Here is a 20,608-nt window from a genome sequence, read left to right on the forward strand (position 1 = left end):
AGGGAGCTCTTCTTAATATTTTGACACCAAAATCATGTCGATACACCTTACCGACTGCGAGTAAAGCCACCCACGCTTTAACTTGACAGACTGTAATTATTTCTTAATGTACGTAATTTTCAAAAATAAGTTAAAATTTAATTAATTTCATAGACGCAACGATTTCCTGAGGTCTTCTCTGACTCTACTCCTAGAAATCTGAAGAAATAATCCTTAAAAAATTAATTCTATTTGTCACAAGAAACTTCCAGAAAGAATTTCCTGTGTAGCACCGGAACATTCCATTTAAATTGATTTAAATACTAGACAGTTAGGAAACTAAGTTGGTTTCGTGCCTTTTTTCAGCCGTGTGGTATCAAATAGTTTTCCTGCAATAATTAGAAATAAAAAATAGCTAATTTAAAATAAATTTAGTTTTATAATATTTATTTAAAATTAGATTTTCACCCTTAGCTTGACAATGTGATTTTTTACGCTTCTTAAATAGAATTTTACCATTGAAAATTTAAAAATAATTGTTTTTCGGAAAATATTCTACTGAAAAGTTCGACTACTAGTGTAAGGATTATTCAGAAATAATTTTGGAATTTTGAAATCATATTAAATTTGTAAAAATACTAATATGTAGACTTTTCGGCTATCCCGTAGGAAAAAGTAGTATAGAAAAATCATTATTGGCCTATAATTATTTTCCTATCATTTTCACGATTATAAGACTACTTATCAGATTAATTATTCGATTAATTATAGAGGAAATAATTATAGAAAATTATAATATTTAAATATTAAAATAATTATTACAAGAAGCTTAAGATACTTCTTTAAATATGTCAATTTTTATGTACTTTTGTGTGAGTAGTTCAAAATAAATTATTAATTTATACTTTCTTCTGATTTTTGCAGTAATTATTTTAATATTATTAATTTTTATAGTTATTTTCCTACTATTTGTTCTATAATTATTCCAATCATTTCTATAATCGCGAAAATTTTTTAGGAAAACCATTATAGGCCTATAATTATTTTCCATGACAATAAAATATCAGAAAACCAGATATACACATTTTATTTATCTTTATTTTTAATTGTTTACTTGTTTTTTAAACTAAGCAACATCCCGAATAAAGAGGAATTTAAATGATGAATAAATACGAGGTTGGTACACATGTCCCCAACATATGTTGACATTATCAGCGATTTTGCATGTTTAGTTTGTTTTTCACAAATAAAGAGTTTAGACGTATTTTGATGCGCTTGGCGATTTTTTCCTATCGAAAAAATGTATAAAAGAATCTATTAAATTTGGTGTGAAAAATAAAATTAAGTGCTGCAACGCCCAAGCACGCCAACGGCCGATGAAAACGTTGAATCAGTGAAGAAAATTGGTATAGAGAATCGTCGAATCACTATTAGAGAATTTTCTGAATAGGTAGGTATATCGGATGGCTCATGCCATGCAATTTTGACTGATACTTTGGGCCTAAAACGGGTGGCAGCGAAATTTGTTCCTAAAGTGCTGAATTTTAACGAAAAGCATCTTTGCAAGAACATCGCTCAGGAGCTGTTGAATGACATGAATCATGAGTTCTTGCTGACAGGTTATACGGTCAATAAGGAATATTACCTTAAAGTTATGCGCCGTTTGCGTGAAGACATACGAAAAAAGCCTGGATCTGTGGCGAAACAATTCATGGCTTTTGCATCACGATAATGCACCTGCTCACACATCGTTGCTTTTTCGTGATTTTTTGGCCAAAACAACACCATAATCAAGCCTCAGCCACCGTATTAACCGGACATGGCCCCCTGCGACTTTTTCCTGTTCCCAAAACTGAAAAGACCCTTAAAGGGACAACATTTTGCCACGATTGAGGAGATAAAGACCTCATCGCTGAAAGAGCTCATGGCCATACCAAAAAGCGCACATTCAAAATATAAAGTCGCCTCGTTTTTTTTAACAAACCTCGCATAATCACCAGATGAGGAACAGCCACAGCCGGGGAACGACAGTTATTCTTAGGATAAAATTTGGACATTGCAATTAAAGTAATTAAAATTTAAACTGGTATCTCTTCATTACTTTTCTTTTTTAAATTTTATTAGAATTAAGTAGCTGATATTCAACAACTAAGTTTTGAGGCACTTTAAAAAAATTAATTTTTTTGGCGTTATCACGTGTCGAACGGTAACCGAATTGACAGTTTAGAGCAATGCACATTACCATAATATTATTTTTCTTGACGCACTAAATTTTGACACTTATTTTACACATAGGCGAAATTTTACACATAGAAACTCATAGCAATATGAACCGAAACTTTTCTAGCTGAAATACAGATTCGGATACGGCTACTTGCAAATAAGCCGCGCCAGTGACGTTTTTTTCATAAAAATGGAAAGAAAAAAACATCATTAGTGCTTGGAGTATAAATATAAGAGCACCTCTGCCAACAATCCAGGGAAATTATTTATATCGGTAACTAAATATGCGGAACGAAAAAAATAGTATAAAAATTTTCGGCGTGACATATGCCCTCCAACATGTTTAGCACTAACAGTACATTGTTGCGAAGGTCATTTCAACGATAAGTAACTATTTTTATTTTGCATAGAAAAATATTAAATATGATTTTTTTATAACTTGAAACTTGTAATCGACTGTTGCTCAATAATGATGTCGATTTTGCTAAAAGATGGCGTTACTAATACGTTTGTCGGTATAGACGCGTGGCGTCTATGGCGTTTTGAAGGTTCGACATACGTTACGAACAGCCAGTTTTTTCTGGATTGTCATTGTGCAAAGAACATATTGTTTGAAAGCTTTGCAATTGTCGAATTACGTACCTAAAAAAGCTGTTCTGCGGGGAACTTTAATAACGTTCTTTCATTTGAAGAAAACGGCTGCTGAAAGTAATTGATTATTGGTTGAAGCTTAGGGGACGCTCACATATTACGTAACGTAATTTTCAACCAATTTTTGACCCCCCCCCCTCCCGGTTGTAACTCAACGTAACAAAATGTACCCCCCCCCCCCGGTAACGTAACAAATCTCGATTTTGCTATTTACAGCGTTTCAAACTTTGTGGATCTTGATATCACCTATAGGATATTCAAATATTACCGTCTGATGTTTTCTACATGAATAATTTCAAACTCAGAATGATTAGTTTATAAAATATTTATTTATCATTGCACAAGAAACAAAATAAAAAAGGTACATAAGCAGGGCTGCCAATATCAACACAACCCATTGCCCACATAAATCTAATAAAAGCCATGCTAAAATATGATTCGATTATCACATAAAATCATAAAATCGACGTGACGTAACGCAGTTGATGACTAGGCAGAGCTAGGCAGAAAAGAAAAGGTTTGTTTTATCGAATTGTGACAGGTGATGAAAAGTGGATCTGTTTTGACAACCCAAAGCGAATAAAATCATGGGCAGACCCATGCCGGCCTTCAACGTCACAACCAATGCGCAATATACATGGAAATAAGGCTTTGCTGTGGATTTGGTGGGGCAATAGAGGAGCTGTGTATTACGAACTGCTGAAACCTGGTGAAACGATTACTGGCGAACGGTACCGACAACAGGTAATTAAATTAAAGAAAGTATTGAAGGAAAAACGAGCAGAATACGCGCAAAGACACGAGAGTAATTTTTCAATATGACAATGCATGGCCTCATGTTGCGAACAATGCAGCACGGACTTTCAGATAAAAATTTCCAGTCTTACAAAGAAGTGGGAATTTGGCTCGATGAATGGTTGGCCTCAAAAAATGAACAGTTCTTTTGGGAAGGAATCCATGCATTGCTAGAAAGACGGGGAAAAGTTGTAGAAAACAATGTCGAATACTTTGATTATTAAGGTAATTCTTATTATTATGTAAACAAACGGCCAAATTCTGCGAAAAAATCGACATTAGTAACCGAAACACCTATTATATATGAACCATCTTGTTGTATGTGAGCTCTATAAACCTCATGCAAAGTCAAATTGTTCATTTAACGCTACAATTATTGTGTAAAATAAGTTTTGTAAAAGTAATTATAAATCTTATAATTATACATTTTATTAAAGTATTTATAAAGGCATTATTTATAAAAGTGATAAAAGTATTTATGAAAAAAGTGAGGTTAGGTTTTGCAGAAGCCATATTGTATATATAAGTATACAGGGTGCGTTTCATAATTAATGCGACCAATTATTTTTTGACGCGACTGTACGGCTTATCGCGCTTCGACCAGGCGGGAAAGGTGGGGGGGGGGGGTCTGAGCTTCGAGAAAAACCATCCGGCAGTCGCCGTCGTGCTTTGTAGCGGAAAGGACAAAGGTTCTCGTGCACTTCTGCTTGGCCTTCTGTTCCAAAGCGCGATGGAGGGTTCTCTGTAGCAGCGCTATGCAATCAAATTTTGTATGAAACTTGGCAAAGCGGCTTCTGAGAATTACTGGATGATTCAGCCGGCCTACGGAGATCATTGCTTTTCAAAATCACAAGTTTTCAAGTGGCAAAAATGCTCTAAGGATGGCCGGGAGAAGTTCTCCGGCAAAGCCCGGACTGGACGCCCAAAAGTAATGCTCATTGCCTTTTTTGACATCCGGGGTATTGTTCATCATGAATTCTTACTGCTGCGGACAACTGTGAATGCTGCTTTTTACGTGGAAGTCCTCAACAGATTAAAAAAAGAAGGTCACCCGTGTCATTAGCGCCATCAAGGGCACCTGGAGGCTTTAACACGATAACGCGCCCAGTCACACCGTGTTCCTCATCAGGGACTACCTGACTTAGTTCAAGCATGAAAATATCGTATCCAGAATTGCATAGAAGCAAAAGGATGTTATTTCGAAGAATTTTAATTATTTCTACAAGTCAGTTCAATAAATCTTTTTTTTTTACTTAGTCGCATTACTTATGGAACGCGCCCTGTATGTTACGATTGGCCTTGAGTAATTATCATTCTAAATTTATAAATTGAATAAATAAAAATAAATGGTTTAAAGGGTTAATGTCATTCATCCCATTTACTTCTTTTTGCGTTTGCATCTTGAGTCTCCACAACGTTGAAATTTGAACATTTCGCAAAAAAATCACTTATCAGAAGTGTGATCACTTTTGGCAAATTATCCGCACTGGTTTTAACGTATCCGGGCATAATGATACTCTATAAAAATAAACCCTTTTAGCCAAAACCCGTTCATGTTTAATTATTTGGATTTTTTGTATTAAACTGGCGGTTTTGACGGCGGGTGACGTCACACCACCTGTTTCAAGCCATGATGGCGCCACAATTCTGCTTAGAAAATCGACATTTCCGGTTGATATTTTGTCACGCTTTAATACATTATATTTAGAATGACTAAATTAACAAAATTAAGTCTTTATTTCACATTTGAATTATTTTTCAGTCAAAGTTTATAAAAACTATAAGCATAAGGCAAACTAAATTTTCGTCGATGACCATATTTTAATCCAATTTTAGGTTGGTGTAACATTTAGATCATTTAGATCGCGATAAAACTTGTTTTGTCCTCAATTCAACAGCACTTCGGTTCGGGCGTCAGCATTTGTTCCATCTTAAATTGGTGAGTTTCCTTTTACAAAAATTTGTTTTCTGTTGAAAAAGTCCCATCTTGTTGGACATCTGATTCTGTACTGCTACCCTTCATTTACAGCGGTGAGCCATTTATAAATCATCGGTCAAAATTCCTCCTTGCCTCCTTGCCAACGCAGAGGGCAAGCTCGCCAGGTACTTGTGATAGAAAATGCCCTTATCAAAATCTTCGAAACGTCTGAATGTAAGTTTGTGTTATTAGCATGTTCAGGGTTATTACAAGTACAGGCTTATTGCTTAATCCATATTTCTGTAGTTGGAACCACACAGTGCATAAGTTGCTCCATTTTGATTTTCAGCTACCACTTGATCAGTAACAAACCATTGCTGGTTATTTTTCTGTTCAAGCAATTGACAATAAGACCTTCTATCATCTGCCTGAAAGATTAGATTTTGGTGAATTCTTGCCCTACTCTAATTGTATCGATGTAGCTGGCAGTAAAAACATTAAGTCTCTGCTGCTGGAAGTATGTAATCTTATGCAGTATTACTGTTATTAATGTCACAATGAACCGAGGTTTGATGATATTAATCACGCGATGTACCAGCTTTATGGTAACTGTTTCACTTCTTATATTATGCCAATCCACCCAATTTGCTCCTTAATTTGTTGACATTCATATTCAACCTGATTTTCAATTGTGGATCTCGTTCCCTTCCTAGGAAGTCTCTATTCGTATTCCTACTGCAAAGTATTTCAATCAGCTTTTGATTACCCACACAATCCAGAGAGAGAGAGAGAGAATGAACCAAAAGGTGGCTGCTGTTCCACTTCCATTTTTATGGTAGCTATTTCAACAGCCAGAAGCCATTTTTTGACACAAATTAGGTGTTCTGGGTCTACTAAATTCTGTTTTTTTATTTTTGTGGCTTCCCTACAGAAAGGAAATCTCAGGCGAAAATGTCAGGCTGGGTCATACATTGTGCTTTAATTTATGACAGTCCAGCATTAAGGATTCGGAAACACGAAAGGCAGTTAAGAAAGGTTTGGCTGTCCTAACATCTTCATAGAACGAATACCTTTATACACTACACATTTTTTTTTATTTATTTACATGCATATATTTATTTATGACAACTTATATATGTACAGCAATGTCCTGACAGTGAATCTAAAAATGCCGTCTATTTTTATGCATCTCGTATAGTTTATTACAAAACAGGATGCAATTTGAACTTATTAAGTCAAATTTTATATATTTGCAATCTTATAGATTCGTAGCTTCTGATTCTGTCACTTTCAAATCCCTTATTTCTAAATTGAAAACAAAATGTAGTTTTTGATTTTAATCTTTTAAATGTGGTCTCCGTTACTACCCCCACCGCTTAGCCACAAAAGATGACCGACCATTTTAAGCAGGGACCCTTTGTCCGTAAGCACGCCCGAATGACGAAATCTAAAAAAAAAACATTATTTTGCAATTAGCAATTTGAAAATAGGATATTTTGAATCTACACATTTTTGCAAATCCAGGCATATGTGATTGGCCTAAAAAAGTTGAAAACTTTACTAGTAATAAATTCGAAAATATATTGAAAATATATTGTATCAAGAAATTTATTTATTACCACAAATATTTTTGACAGTGGAGCGGGTAGCACTTTTTGCTTTGAATGAAAGGTCTTATTCGGAAACATTTCTAGCTTTTTTCCGGATCCTTCAAAACAAATTTTATCTAAAATATTTTCGATAGATTTATTTAGCATTTTGTAGAAGGTCAAAAAAAATTGGTGAAGAAAATTAAAATTGCACCATCATTTTTAAAAAATAAAAAATTAATTTGATACTGTTTTAAAAAGATAGTAGGTTTCTGGACCAGGGTGAACTGATTGAGAGAATGTCTTGTTTTTTGTTCTACTGATCGTTATATTATAACGACCAGTGGAACAAAAAGAAAGAAGATCTTCTCTCACTTAATTTGATACTTTGCAAGTTTCGAAAATTTCTATATTTTTGAAAATGGTTTAGAAAAAAATTCGATATCACGGTATGCGATATCTGCTCAAAAATTGTACCCCTATCACATGTATCGTTCGATTCCTCAAAGACTAATTAAAATGCCAGTCTGAAAAGTCGGAGTTCTTTAAGAAAAAACCTCAGCTTTCCTTCTGAAATATTAAAAAAAAATAAAATGTGTCAAAATTTCATGAAAGTCAAACTTATTTTTGACTTTGAAAAATTATAGTGAAATTTTAATTTTCTTCGGAATTTTGTTTGACCTTCTGAAAAATGGTAAAAAAATTTTTCGAAAACAGTTTTTGTAAAAGTTTGTTTGACGAATTAGCAAAAAAAGTTCGAAATATTGGAAAGTAAGGCTAAGAAAATAAGCTATCTTTCTCAATTATTTTCAAACAAATAAAAAGTTTCTTTAAAAAACTGTAATGGTTGACCTATTAGACATCTTCCACTACTGATTTGTCCTACGTATGTAGCGCTTTGGCCCGGCGCAAGTTATTTCTTCTTAATCTTGTAACTTAATTATACATACGTTAAATAAAGATTGGTCGAGTAACATTTGGTAACTTGACTTTTTTTTAATAACTACGAACTCATTCATTCGGCGTAACATAAATTGGCGACCCTGCCAGGACAGTGTAAATCGATATCTTTAAGAAGTAAGGAATCAAAAAGACACTATCTTCGAAAACGAACCATTTTTGAATTTCCTTAAAGTTTATTTTTAATTCTACTGAATTAAAAACAAGTAGAGTTCTAAGGAACTCGAAACAAAATCCGGATCCCATCTAAGGATAGACAGAATTTAGGAACTTCACGAACTTCCGGCTACCAACCAAGGATTAAGCGGTCCAATTCAAGAAAGAAGTTGAGCACCAAGTTTAAAAGTAAGCAAATACAAAATAAAACATACAAATCGTGCTTAGTTACAAATAGAATAAGTCCTCCTTGCTGTCCGAGAAAGGAAACTAACGTGAAATCAAAGTTAATTTCACGTTAGGCGAGGCAAAATTTTATAATTCTGGTAGATTATACTCCTGGTGTTCCAGAGCACTACTCTCCCTTAATAAAAAAATTGCGTTACTTTGAAATCAGGTTATTGAATTAGAACGATACCCTGCATTTCATTGTATTAAAGGACAGAAAGTCCAAACATATACACATAAAATAATTACTCGACACCATTTTACACCGACAAATTAGAAAACAAATCACACTGAAATCCTAAAAATATCGCGATCATTTAAAAGGGTACGAGACAGACTCAGCTTCTAGTATGTCAGGAAGGCAATCCCCTAATCTTACTCAAACCTGTCCCTTTGTAATGGACGAAGAAACAGCAAACAGGATGTGGGACAACATAGAAAATGTAGCAGCCAACGTGATAGCATTAGATTTAATTCTAGCCAAGAACATACAAGGTACAGCAGAAAAGGTGAATCGCTATACGCCTGTGAATTCTTTTGAAGACCTATCAATTTCCTTAAGACAAAATTTAAAACAAACCGGTTGAATCTTAGCATTGAAAAGCAGATTAGAATCTTGTAAACAAGAAGTGACTGAACTGTGCCGTCCAAGGAAAAAATATAAATCAGACAGAAAGAAAAGTAAAAATGAACATAGAAGAAGAAAAAAATATTAATAGATATCTTCTTAATTTAAGAAAAGAAATCGGACTACAGGTAAGATTGTTAAAACCTATTAGTTTAGCGGAAGCCCAAAGTTATGCCGCAGAAACAGAAATGTGGTTAAAGGAATCACAACCTGTTCGAAAAATACCATCGAAATCATTAATTAAATTTCAATCTAGACCAACACAGCCAAATTGACATCAAGCTAACACCATACCATATCAACGAGTGCACAACCATAACATGGCATTCTGTGAAAAGGTGAACATAACATGTCATAAATGTGGTAGCTTAGGACATTTTTCTAATCATGGTACGGTAAAGGACGTAAATTTTCAGACAGCCCAATTTTCAAATCGACCACCACAAGTCAGAAATGTTCAAACGACGGAGGAGGAACTATAAAACGAAATAATGACAACAGAAAAAAACCAGGAACAAATAAGACTACGAAAATCAAGCGGAATATATGCAGTCAGTGGAAGATTACAGTCTGTTAGAGGAAGAAATCGACGAGGAAACGAATACTACCTATTATTAGACTCGGAAGCGTCAATCAGCCATATTAAAAAGCATCAAATACCAGAAGATATGCAATTTTAAGAATTTTTAAAAATATTCGCTCTAAGGTAATCTAAGTATATATCTGAAGAAGCAAAATATATGTCATATTTTTTTTAAAACACCTTTTCCATATAATAAATGCTGATTTCCCATTACCAGAATGTGGCGTAATAGGTTTACCTTTCTTTAGAAAATTTGCAAGGTATGCAATAACATTGAATTTCCTGATTCTAGACAACAAAAAACTACCGTTATATGATAGTGGTAATTATATAACTCCCCACACACAACAAGAGTTCAAACTCCAAGTCAAAGATGAAGATATATACAAAATCCAAAACGGCGAAGTTATAACATCTATAATAAATAATTCAAAAAACGTAGTAAAAATACCAGACATCCTGAAATATGAAATAATTCAAAAAAGAGAATCTCGAGGCGAGATCCAATTTAGTAAAGGGGATGATATCTCCAATATGATAAAACGACCTATAAGCCAGTATTTAGATTACTGTGCCACCAATACGATAAAATGACCTAGAAACCCGTATTCGATCACATCGAGAATAAAGTTCTTAAAGTTAGGGAAGGCATATACAAAATACTCCTTGAATATCAAGAAGTCTTCACATTATCTGATGACCCACTTCCTTGTACAAAACTTCCAGAACATAAAATCACTTTGTACTCAGGCAAGATAATAAAAATGAGATCTCATAAACTCCCAGAAAAACATTGAGAATTTGCTATAGAAGAAACTCAAACACTATTGAATGAAGGAATAATTAGACACTCACAGCCACCATTTAACTCACCATTGTGGGTAGGTCTCACAAAAAAAATTAACTTAGAATGGTTATAGATTATCGACAAGTAAATAAAAAAATTGACCAAGACGCTTATCATTTACCAGTAATAGACGATATTTTAGATCAATTAGGTCAAGCTAAATTCTTTTCTGCTTTCGACATGAACGCTGGTTCCCATCAAATTCCTATGAAAGAAGAATGTAAAAAATCTGCAACATTTTCCACAAGTCAAGGACATTTCGAATATAACCGAATGCCTTTTGGGTTAAAGCACGCACCAGAAACATTCCAAAGAATGATGGATAATGCTTTCAGAGGATTAATAGGTAAAGAAGGTTTTGCTTATATTGACGACATCGTGATATTTGGAAGGACTTTAGAGGAACATAATAAAAACTTAGTAAAAGTTCTACAACATATTAAAAAACTTGTTTTAAGACTGGAACCTACTAAATGTGAATACCTTAAATCCGAATTAGAATATTTGGGACATTTAATAAGTAAAGACGAAGTTAAACCCAACCCTGTAAAAATCAAAGCCGTACAAGGTTTTAAAAACCCAACCACAGTGAAACAAGTACAATCCTTCCTAGGACTTGCGGGATATTACAGAAAGTTGATAAAGAACTTCTCATCAAAGCTAAAACCCTCACACAGTATTAACCTGAAAATATATTACTTTCAATTAGATCACAGAATGCGGAAAACCATTTAATAAACTTTAAAATGCCCCTTGTACAGCACCTGCCCTAAATTTCCAAACTTCAAATGAACATCCGTGTTTATTTATATCTCGAACGTTAAACCCTGCAGAGCAAAACTACGGTACATCTGAAAAGGAACTATTGGCAATAATTTGGGCGGTTAAACGTTTAAGATAGTAACTCCGACGAAATACAGTCTGAATCTAAACTGATCATAAAGCACTAGTATGGTTACGTAATTGTAAAGACCCTGGTTTAAAACTTGTAAGATAGAGGATCAAATTAGAAGAATACAAGTATGAGATCCAATATGTAAAAGGTAAAGAAAACAAAGCAGCCGATTTCTTATCCAGGTTATCTCCAATTGAACAAAAGGAAGTTCTAACACAGGTGTTAGAGGAAATCAATCTTAAAGAAACTATTGAAAACGAACTTCCTGATATAGAATTGTATGATACTCCCATCAGTCGAGATTTAAATACACTAGAAACCATAATAACCAACCAAACCAAAATACCTCATAAAAGAATTAGAGAACCTTTCGTTATAAATATGAGAACCAACATTAGAAGTCCAAGAGCCAATACCAGAGGAAGAAAATAAAGAATTCATAGAAGACAAACTGTACCAAGACTTCATATAATGGAGATTAAATCGAACTTCAGGTATCGTTAAAATTAAACCTAATTCTGTAGGAAAACTTTGGACCTATACAAAGAAAGAAGAAATGCAACCTTTTAATGAAGAAGAATGGTTAAGAAAATTGGGTTGGATAATTGACGAGATTAAATCTAGAAAACTTACTTTTATCAGTTTAGCTTTTGGGGGTCCCTTATTTGTGCCAATAGAAAAAGAAACAATTCAATAAATGATAGAATATCTTTCTAACATTTATCGCGAGTCCAGTTTCCACTTGTGCTTTTCAATAACTAGAGAACTCACTAAAGAAGAAAAAACGGAAATAATATTTGAAGCACATTCAACACATTTAGGAGAAAAGAATTCGGTAGATAGGGCAAAAAAGTTAGGGTATTGGATAGGAATGGACAACGACGTGATAAAATATGTCAAATCATGTCCCATTTTCCAACTACAAAAAACGACTAGAATTACCAACCAAGCTAGCAGTATAATACCCGATAACCCTACCAAACCCAATAAAAGATCGCACTTGATATCTTCGGACCGTTACCGGAAACTACTCAAGGAAATAAATACATACTAAATCTTCTATGCCGGTTAAGACGATACACAGTATTAGCACTTCTAAAAAACGAGACTGCAGAATCAATTATCAACAACTTAATCGATCATTACTTTTATATATTTGGAGCCCCTAAGATATAATAGACTAACTTCGAAAATCTCAATTTTGCACAAGTTGTTAAGAAAACAGAGAATAAGAGAGGATTGGTAAATTTCTTCGGAGCTACGTCCAAAACATTATTGGGAACTCTATCTGAACCTGATTTAAATGAAATCAACACTGAATTCGATAAACTGCACACCTATTATAAAAATATAGCATCAATATTGACTAATTATAAAAAAATCCTGAAACAAATATTAGATTCTTCCTCCACAGAATATTTAGCAATAAAGAAAGAAATTGGAAAAGAAATGGTTCAAAGATTAAGTCAAATTGTCAATAATAACACAAAAGATAATTTTATCAATACCAAACTTACACTAGTCGCTCTAATAATTGACGAATTGAATGAAGATATTGACACAACCATAGATGCCATTAATGATGAAAAACACGGAATAGCACATCCTCCAATTGTAAAATATGTAATTCTAAAGAACTCTTTAGAAGAATTTGAACAACATCATAGAAACAGATAATTCTTCGATAATAAAGAGGAAAATTACCAACCTACCCTTGACAGCAGTTCACTCTCTGTGGCTATAATACAAGGTCTCTTGACTTACATCTTAGATACAACTGTCCTAAAGAAAGAAGAAGGATCCTTACAGAAAATCGTTCCTATCCTCGAAAAAAGGGCCCACCTTTATTTATCCATCACACTCGACCATGAAATAGTCATCAAGTTTAGAGATACTTATGTTCCAAATGATAAAGAAACAATTCATCATTGTAAACCAATAGCAAGCTGCCTAATTTGTAAACGAAACCAGCTTAATCTTTAACTGTCCAAAAGTAAAACTTGCAAATCTAGTCTGTTCAAAAGGTATGCTGAACTAAATTGTAATCAGTCGCCGTACTTACTTCACAAAGAAACTTTTATACCAATATCCGACGGATATATTATAATTCCCTTCAATATAATAAATTTAGACATAAGTTGCGAACAAATTGTACATCTATAGAAATAGTTAAACCTATTAAAATAACAGGAACCTGTTGCAAATTGTATAATAATTATGATCAATTATATTTATCAAAACACCTAGAAGAAAAACAAATTTACTGGGTCAATGTAACCTGATTTATTAAATACAAGGACCCAGGCTTTGAAAATTTAGAAAAGAAGTTGATTCAACTACCCAAGCAAATAAATAATGATGAACTAATAGAAACTCTTTTAAGTCTAGACGATACTGGAAACACATTGAAAACCATAGCTACTCACAGACATTAAAAAACCACTCACAGACATTTAAAAACCGAAAAAACTATGTTTATTCTGCGTTAAAACAAAAGTAGAGAATCCTACCCATATTTTAACTTACAGTACCAGTGTACAAGTATGAAATTAATTTTGGACTTTGAAAATTGATGGTGAAATTTTATTGATTTTTTTAAAAATGTGTTTGCCCGTATAAAAAATGGTTGAAAAATCTATCGAATACATTTTAGATAAAATTAGGTTTGGCGCATTAGGAAAAAGAAATGTTTCAAAATAAAGTTTTGCACTAAAAGCCAAAAATTCTACCCCTTTCACGTTAATGGATATTTGTCGAAATAAGTTAATTTGCTGTGTGAAAAGTACCACCCAATAGAACTATAGCTGACCCAATTAAGAAAACTTTATATTTATGCTACTATTCGTGTGAAATATGGTTTGTAGGCATCATAAAATCATACCTGGTTCTTTAAAAACTACATCCTGAGTAGCTATAGATTGAAATGTCAGAAAAGTGACTGGTCCTGCGATTCTTGATAGATTTTCTAGTCATTTTGTATCGGTAGGGTTGATGCGGGTAGGAAGGAAATGGTTAATTCGGTGCGGAGGGAAATGCGGCACGGTCGCTCTTACAAAAATTTCCGCATCATGAACGCGTACGGTTAATTTCAGTAAATGCACTTATAAATGCAATGTCAAATAGTGGAAGACTAAGTTAATTAAGATAATCTTGAAATTTGAAAGGTGTAAAGTCTTTTTCTTTGTGTTCCTTTTTTTAAATTATGATCGTTAAAAAAATATTTAAGTTTGTAGTATTTTGATCTGAATATATTCAAAGTTGCTTAATATTGATCTTCTGACTTTTCTAATAGATGTCATGTGTTATTCTCCTACAAGTATGAAAAAGGACTGCAAAAAGCTATTTTAAGGAATTTTTTCTCGAAAACTTGACGTTCTGATGTATCTTGCTTCCCATTCCCAGAGGCAAACTTTAAATATGAAAACCAGTGTTTTTGTACTTGAGTATCTTAATTTCTAAACATGGTACCACAAACGACTACAATAGAATAAAATGGAGTGACCTTCCTACCAGATTTTATTGACTTTTCTACATTTAAAATTTATAAGCTATAAGACCCAAGCATTGCAGACGTGATATCTGCCTTCGAAAACCACCCTATATTTAAAATTATTTAATTTGTTATATATATTTTTTTAGTAAAAACGGTGTGTCGTGGGCAACTAAAGAGCAGGCGGAAATTCTGCGCAAACGCACTGAGTTTCACCACTACGTCTTACAAACATGTCTAAATCTATTTTGCAATGCAAAGTCAATGAAAGGCGCTGACCTTAAGCGACATAAGCAGCAATACTCAAAGAACTATCTTCAGATTGGCGGGTAACAAATTTAATGTTAATTAACTCATTGTTTTACTATGTTATGTTTAATAAAATTAATTCTACAGATTTCTCTTTAAGAATGTGATATCGGATCTGGATAGCATTCGAAATTTTGATGAACCTACAGCTGCTTTTGCTCTAGAATGTTTTAAAGAACTTTGTGATTTAATGTGTAACTCTTTGGGTTCGGAATTCCAAAAGTTTCTGAACGTTACAGGTAATTTGATAAATTGGAGTTTTTTTACAAAAATTAAAATACCCCTGCGAAAGACTCTGGATTTATTCACTATGAGTGTATTTATTTGTGCTCATTTTATAAACATTTTACTTTCTCGTAGTTTTAAAAAAATGCTCCCTCATAGGTATCAAATAAATTTTCTTCGCCATACAGAGAGATTTTTCTCTGTTCTTTAAAACGTTTGAAGTCGCTATTGATTATATTGATGTTGAAATGATATTGGTAGATTACGATAGGTCAAGCGAGGTTCTTTAATTGGGCAATCGAGGCGTCTCGAAGATGTGAACAAATGTATCATACGCATCACGGTTGTATTCTCAATATCAAAAAAGTTTTCCTCATATCATGAATATGAGCAATATATTTAAAAAATTTATAAATTGGTATTGCTAGATCATAAGAGGTGATAAAAGGTACGTCACTATTGATACCAAATATTTTGGGAAGAAACTAAGAAGCCGGAAGGATGGCAGGAAAGTTGGGAATGATTTAAAGAATGCGTTTGGGAAGCAGGAAGAAGAGTAGGAATGACTAGCAAGATAGGCAAGAAGAAAGGATTTGAAAACAAGGGTAGAGAAAAGTGGTTTGATGAAAAGTGTGCCACTCAGAGGAAGGAAATTGGGGACAGATTAAAAAAAAAAATATCTGAAAAGGAAAGGAGAGGATGATCACACTGTAAAAAAGAAAAAAATTATACCACTTAGAACGGTAAAATTACGAACAAAAAATTGGTGCAATTTTATTACTTTGATTACAGGGTGAGTACCTCTTGTATGCTAGAAGTTCCAACCAATCTTTTTTCAACGTAATTTCACGTCTTTAAATTTTGATAATTGATAACACGGCGTACTTGCACAGCTATGAACGCAGTATAAGTACAAGTGATTGTAAAGGTTCAAAGTTACGGAGAATAATGAAAAAAATGATAAAATTAAATTTATGTGTGAAAGAGCATGTTTCAGAACGGTATAAATTATGGAAAAATTTATGTGCAACATTGATACAAAATATTAAATCAGAATTTTTTATTTAAAAAACTGCTTTCTGCTGTATTCCTTATTTGAACGGGAAATTTACAATTACTAGTCAAATGACCATTATTCACGTTTCTCATGTAGATCAGTCTGGAAACTTAGATAAGCTTAAAGTCAAATTCCATACTGAAAGTGAATATTTGTTATTGTCAGTGAAAACGTTACTTTCAGAGTAGGTAATAATCGTAACTACTCTGAAAGTGGTAAAATTACCAGAAAGTTTTTTACAGTGCAGGTTGAATTGAAGGAAGAAAAAAGAAAACTAAAGAATGTGGATGAAAGGGAAAAGACAGAAGAAAGAGAAGGGAAATAGAAAGAAGTCGAGGATAGTAGTAGCATCGCAGGTTTTTGGAAAGCAATAAGAAGCTTTCAAACATGAAAGAATAAAAAGAAAGGTAGGCAGATAGGGAAAGACAGTTGGAAAAAGCATTTTGAGAATCTTTTGGGAGCAAATAAGGGTTTAGAATTTAACCTTATAGAGAGAATGAATGAAAAAGTAGGAAACAAGAAAGAAGAAGTAATAGAAGTAGAACCTAGGACCAAAGATGTAGGGAATTCTAGTAGAATAGAGGAAGAGAATCCTCTAAAGAAAAAGATTTCATTTGAAGAGTTTATAACTAGTGTAAAAAATGAGAAAGAGAAAAGCTCCAGGGGAGGATGGCATTACAATAAAATTTATAAGAGGGATACCAAAGGTTTGGGCAGAAGAATGTCATCAAGTATTGAATGTTATCGCTACTAGACATAGGTATATAAAATTTGTCCTCAATACTGGACGAACGGATCAGGGGGTGGCTAGAAAAAGAGGGCATCTATAAAGATAGCCAAGCGAGGTATAGAAAGAAAATATCGACTAGATACCATATCTTTGTTTTTAATTCTTTGATTAATAACAAAATTAAAAGGAAGAGTGTTAAATTATATATAGCGTTTATGGACCTTTAAAAGGCGTTTGATACGGGAGACATACCAATTTTGTTTAAAAAAATGTATGGTATAGGGATCAAAGGAAGAATGCTGGAAATAATAAGTGCAATTTAAAAAGAGACTCAGAAACAGGTATTTAATCGGATGTATTTAAAAAATACAAATAAAACTGATTAAAAGTCAATTTGCAATCTATCTCAATCCGTATACCAATAACAAGTTCAATTCGCACCCACATTTAAATCCGTGTGAATTAGAGGTCTGCTGAATTGGGATGAATTTGGATTGCACACGCCAATTGAAAACGAGGTTCAAATGTACGTAGATAATGAAAAATATTTGTCCTAGGATGCTGCCTTGGGGCACACCTGCACGAATGGGCTTTTCTTTTAAAAGTGTTAGGTCTATTTTGACTAAGAATTTTCTGTTGCAAAGCTGAAAGTTTTTGAAGAGGATGAGACCTCTTGGAAAATTGTAGTTTATTAGTTTTTGTAGCGGTCCTATATGTCAGAAGTTGTCGAAGGCTCTTCCTACTTCGAGGAAAACAGCACCAGTATGCTTTCTTCGATTGAAATTGAGGCTGATGGCTTCGGTAAGCTTAAGCATTATGTAACTAATGGGCCTGTAGCTGGTTGGTTGGTATGGATCCTTGTATTTTTTCTGGAAAAATAGAATGTGAGCTGTGATTCTAGTAAGCAGTCGGTGATTGGGATTTCGAGAAAATTTGAAACAATGTTTTTAACGATTAAGGTTGTAGAAGTTATTTTTGGTGATAGTGAAGTCAATGAAGTCAAATTTATGTTTCGTGTTGAGGGGTGGGGGGGGGGGGGGGGGGGGGGGGGGATGGTATGCAGTTCTGGTGCGAAGACAGACAGATACGGGTCTTTTATGAATTTAAACAATTGTTTTCTGGTTTTGTTAGATGTTCTACTATTCCAAGCTAAGTGTTCAGCATTTAGGTCCCCTGCTGTTTGGGATGGGCGATTTTCTCGAAAAGATCGATTCATGAATCGATCCAGGACCGAATTAAGATCGATTCAGCAAAATGTATCTATAGAAGGACATCCATTCTTTTAAGAGTCCTCGGTTTAGGGCAAGTTGTTGATGTATAATTTCCGCTACATCATTATGTCTGTGCGTATATTCTCTCTGAGCCATCATGCGACAGCCATCAATAATGTGCTCGATGGATTCGCTGGTATCTCCACATAATCGGGACCGGTCAACCACGTCTTAATGTAACATGTAAATGCGATAATTCCTGATGCTGACAACCTTGTCCTGTATTGCAGTGATGAATCCTTCCGTCTCTGGATACAGAACACCCTTTCTTAGCCAAATATTAGATGCCTTACTATCCACTTCATTTTGATCTAACGTGTTGGGGTGTTTTCCAGGGATGACTTTCTGCCTCCATTGTATTTCTAATTCCTGTATGGTTTCTGCGCTGATATTCAAGGCCCAATCTGAGGAAAAATTTAAGGGCGTGTATTCAAGATCCGCTTGACAGATGGTATTGTAAAGCACAACATTTCGTTTGCTGTTAAAATAGTCTCGTAACTGTATGACTTGTGACTTACACAGTTTTTTGACATCTACAACGCCCCTATCCCCTAAATGTCGTGCTAGAACTACCCTCTCAATCACTGAATTTCTGTGGTGCATTCGGTGCTTCGTCATTTCTACGCGAACAATTCTGTTTAACTTTTCAAGGTCGGTGTTAGACCATTTTATGAGCCCGAAGGAGTACGTGAGGACAGGGATGACACATGCGTTGATCGCCCAGATTTTGTTTGCTGAGTTGAAAAAACTCTTCATAATTAATCTGAGTCTCGTAATGAAGGCAGTCATCAGGCTTGTCTTAACTATCGTATGTTGAATACCCTCAGATTCAAGAATATCCAGATCTTTAAATGATTCGCCTGCAGCCATTGCTTCGATGTCATTTTCGAACTCGTTCACTAACTCTGCAGTCCCTAATTCCCCTCTGATTAAATGCACTGTTCTACATTTATCTAGTCCGAACTCCATGTGGATATCATTGGAAAACTGCTTTGTGACATCGATCACTCGCTGCAGTTTCTGGCCTAAACTAGCGTATAGCTTCAGGTCATCCATGCAAAGAAGATGGGTCACTTGATAACCATCCTCATTATCATGAATTCTGAACCCATGAGACATACTGTTTAGTGTTTTGCTCAATGGATTCAACGCTAAACAGAACCATAGTGCGCTGAAGGAGTCTCCTTATAATATACCCGTCGTAAAGCGTATTGATCTAGTTGTCCTTGGTTGTCGATAATCAAAATGTTTGATTCTTGTACCCCAGCGCCTCATCGCATGGCTTAGAAAGCCAATAATGCGTGGGCAGATTTGGTAAAGTTTTAAGACTTCAAGCAAATAGTCATGTGGCACGGAAGGAAACGCTTGCTTGTAGTCAATGTATGCCATGTGTAAGTTCCTTTGATGCTTGCGAGCTTGAGTCATGGCAACAGCGTCTATAGTGACTAGATCTTTACAGCCTCGTGAGTTTTTATAGCATCCTGTTTGTTCTTCTGTAAGAATGTCATTCTCGTCGCAATGAGAATGTACCTTATCTGCAATAATAGCTGTAAGACATTTATAAATTGTTAAAAGACAGGATATCGGTCGAAAGTCAGATGGATTTTGAGCGTCTGGTTTTTTGGTATCATATACCGAGAGTAGTAGTATCTTGGTGCATAAAACCTGGCATCAGATCTGGGAGTTCAATGATCTCCTGAAAACACCTTGCCAACGCAAGATGCACACTCGTCAAGTACTTGTACCAGAGTTGTGCACCATGTCCGGACCTGGAGCTTTCCAATTACTTGCACTTTTCAAGGCCGCTGAAACATCTAAAGCTGTGATGTTTGTCAGATGCATTTCAGGCCTATTGCTTGCCCTTGCTTCCTTCAGTTTGAACCACGCAGTGTCGAAATTGCATCTGTTCATTTTTCCCCAAACACCCGACCAGTAGTTAGTCATATCTTGCAATTGAGGGACTTCGGTGCCTTGGTGGTCATTTGGCTTTACTCTCAGTTCACGATAGAACCTTCTTTTATCTGTCTGAAAGTTTTGATTTTGTTGCCTTCGTGCATTACTTTTCTTGTAACGA

At 34.5% G+C, this 20,608-nt stretch overlaps 1 protein-coding gene across 3 annotated transcripts in view; it reads left to right on the plus strand.

Moving 5' to 3' along the window:
- LOC117168927 (Fanconi anemia group I protein) overlaps positions 1-20,608 on the plus strand; it is a 426,852-nt gene that overhangs the window by 385,835 nt on the left and 20,409 nt on the right. For all 3 annotated transcript variants that reach the window (XM_033354903.1, XM_033354921.1, XM_033354913.1), the window contains 2 exons: positions 15,092-15,271; positions 15,339-15,490. In XM_033354903.1, coding sequence (XP_033210794.1) covers positions 15,092-15,271; positions 15,339-15,490 — 332 coding nt within the window. The remainder of the gene's footprint in view (positions 1-15,091; positions 15,272-15,338; positions 15,491-20,608) is intronic.

Source organism: Belonocnema kinseyi, chromosome 1 (genome assembly GCF_010883055.1).
Source record: "Belonocnema kinseyi isolate 2016_QV_RU_SX_M_011 chromosome 1, B_treatae_v1, whole genome shotgun sequence".
Classification (NCBI taxonomy): Eukaryota; Metazoa; Arthropoda; class Insecta; order Hymenoptera; family Cynipidae; genus Belonocnema; species Belonocnema kinseyi.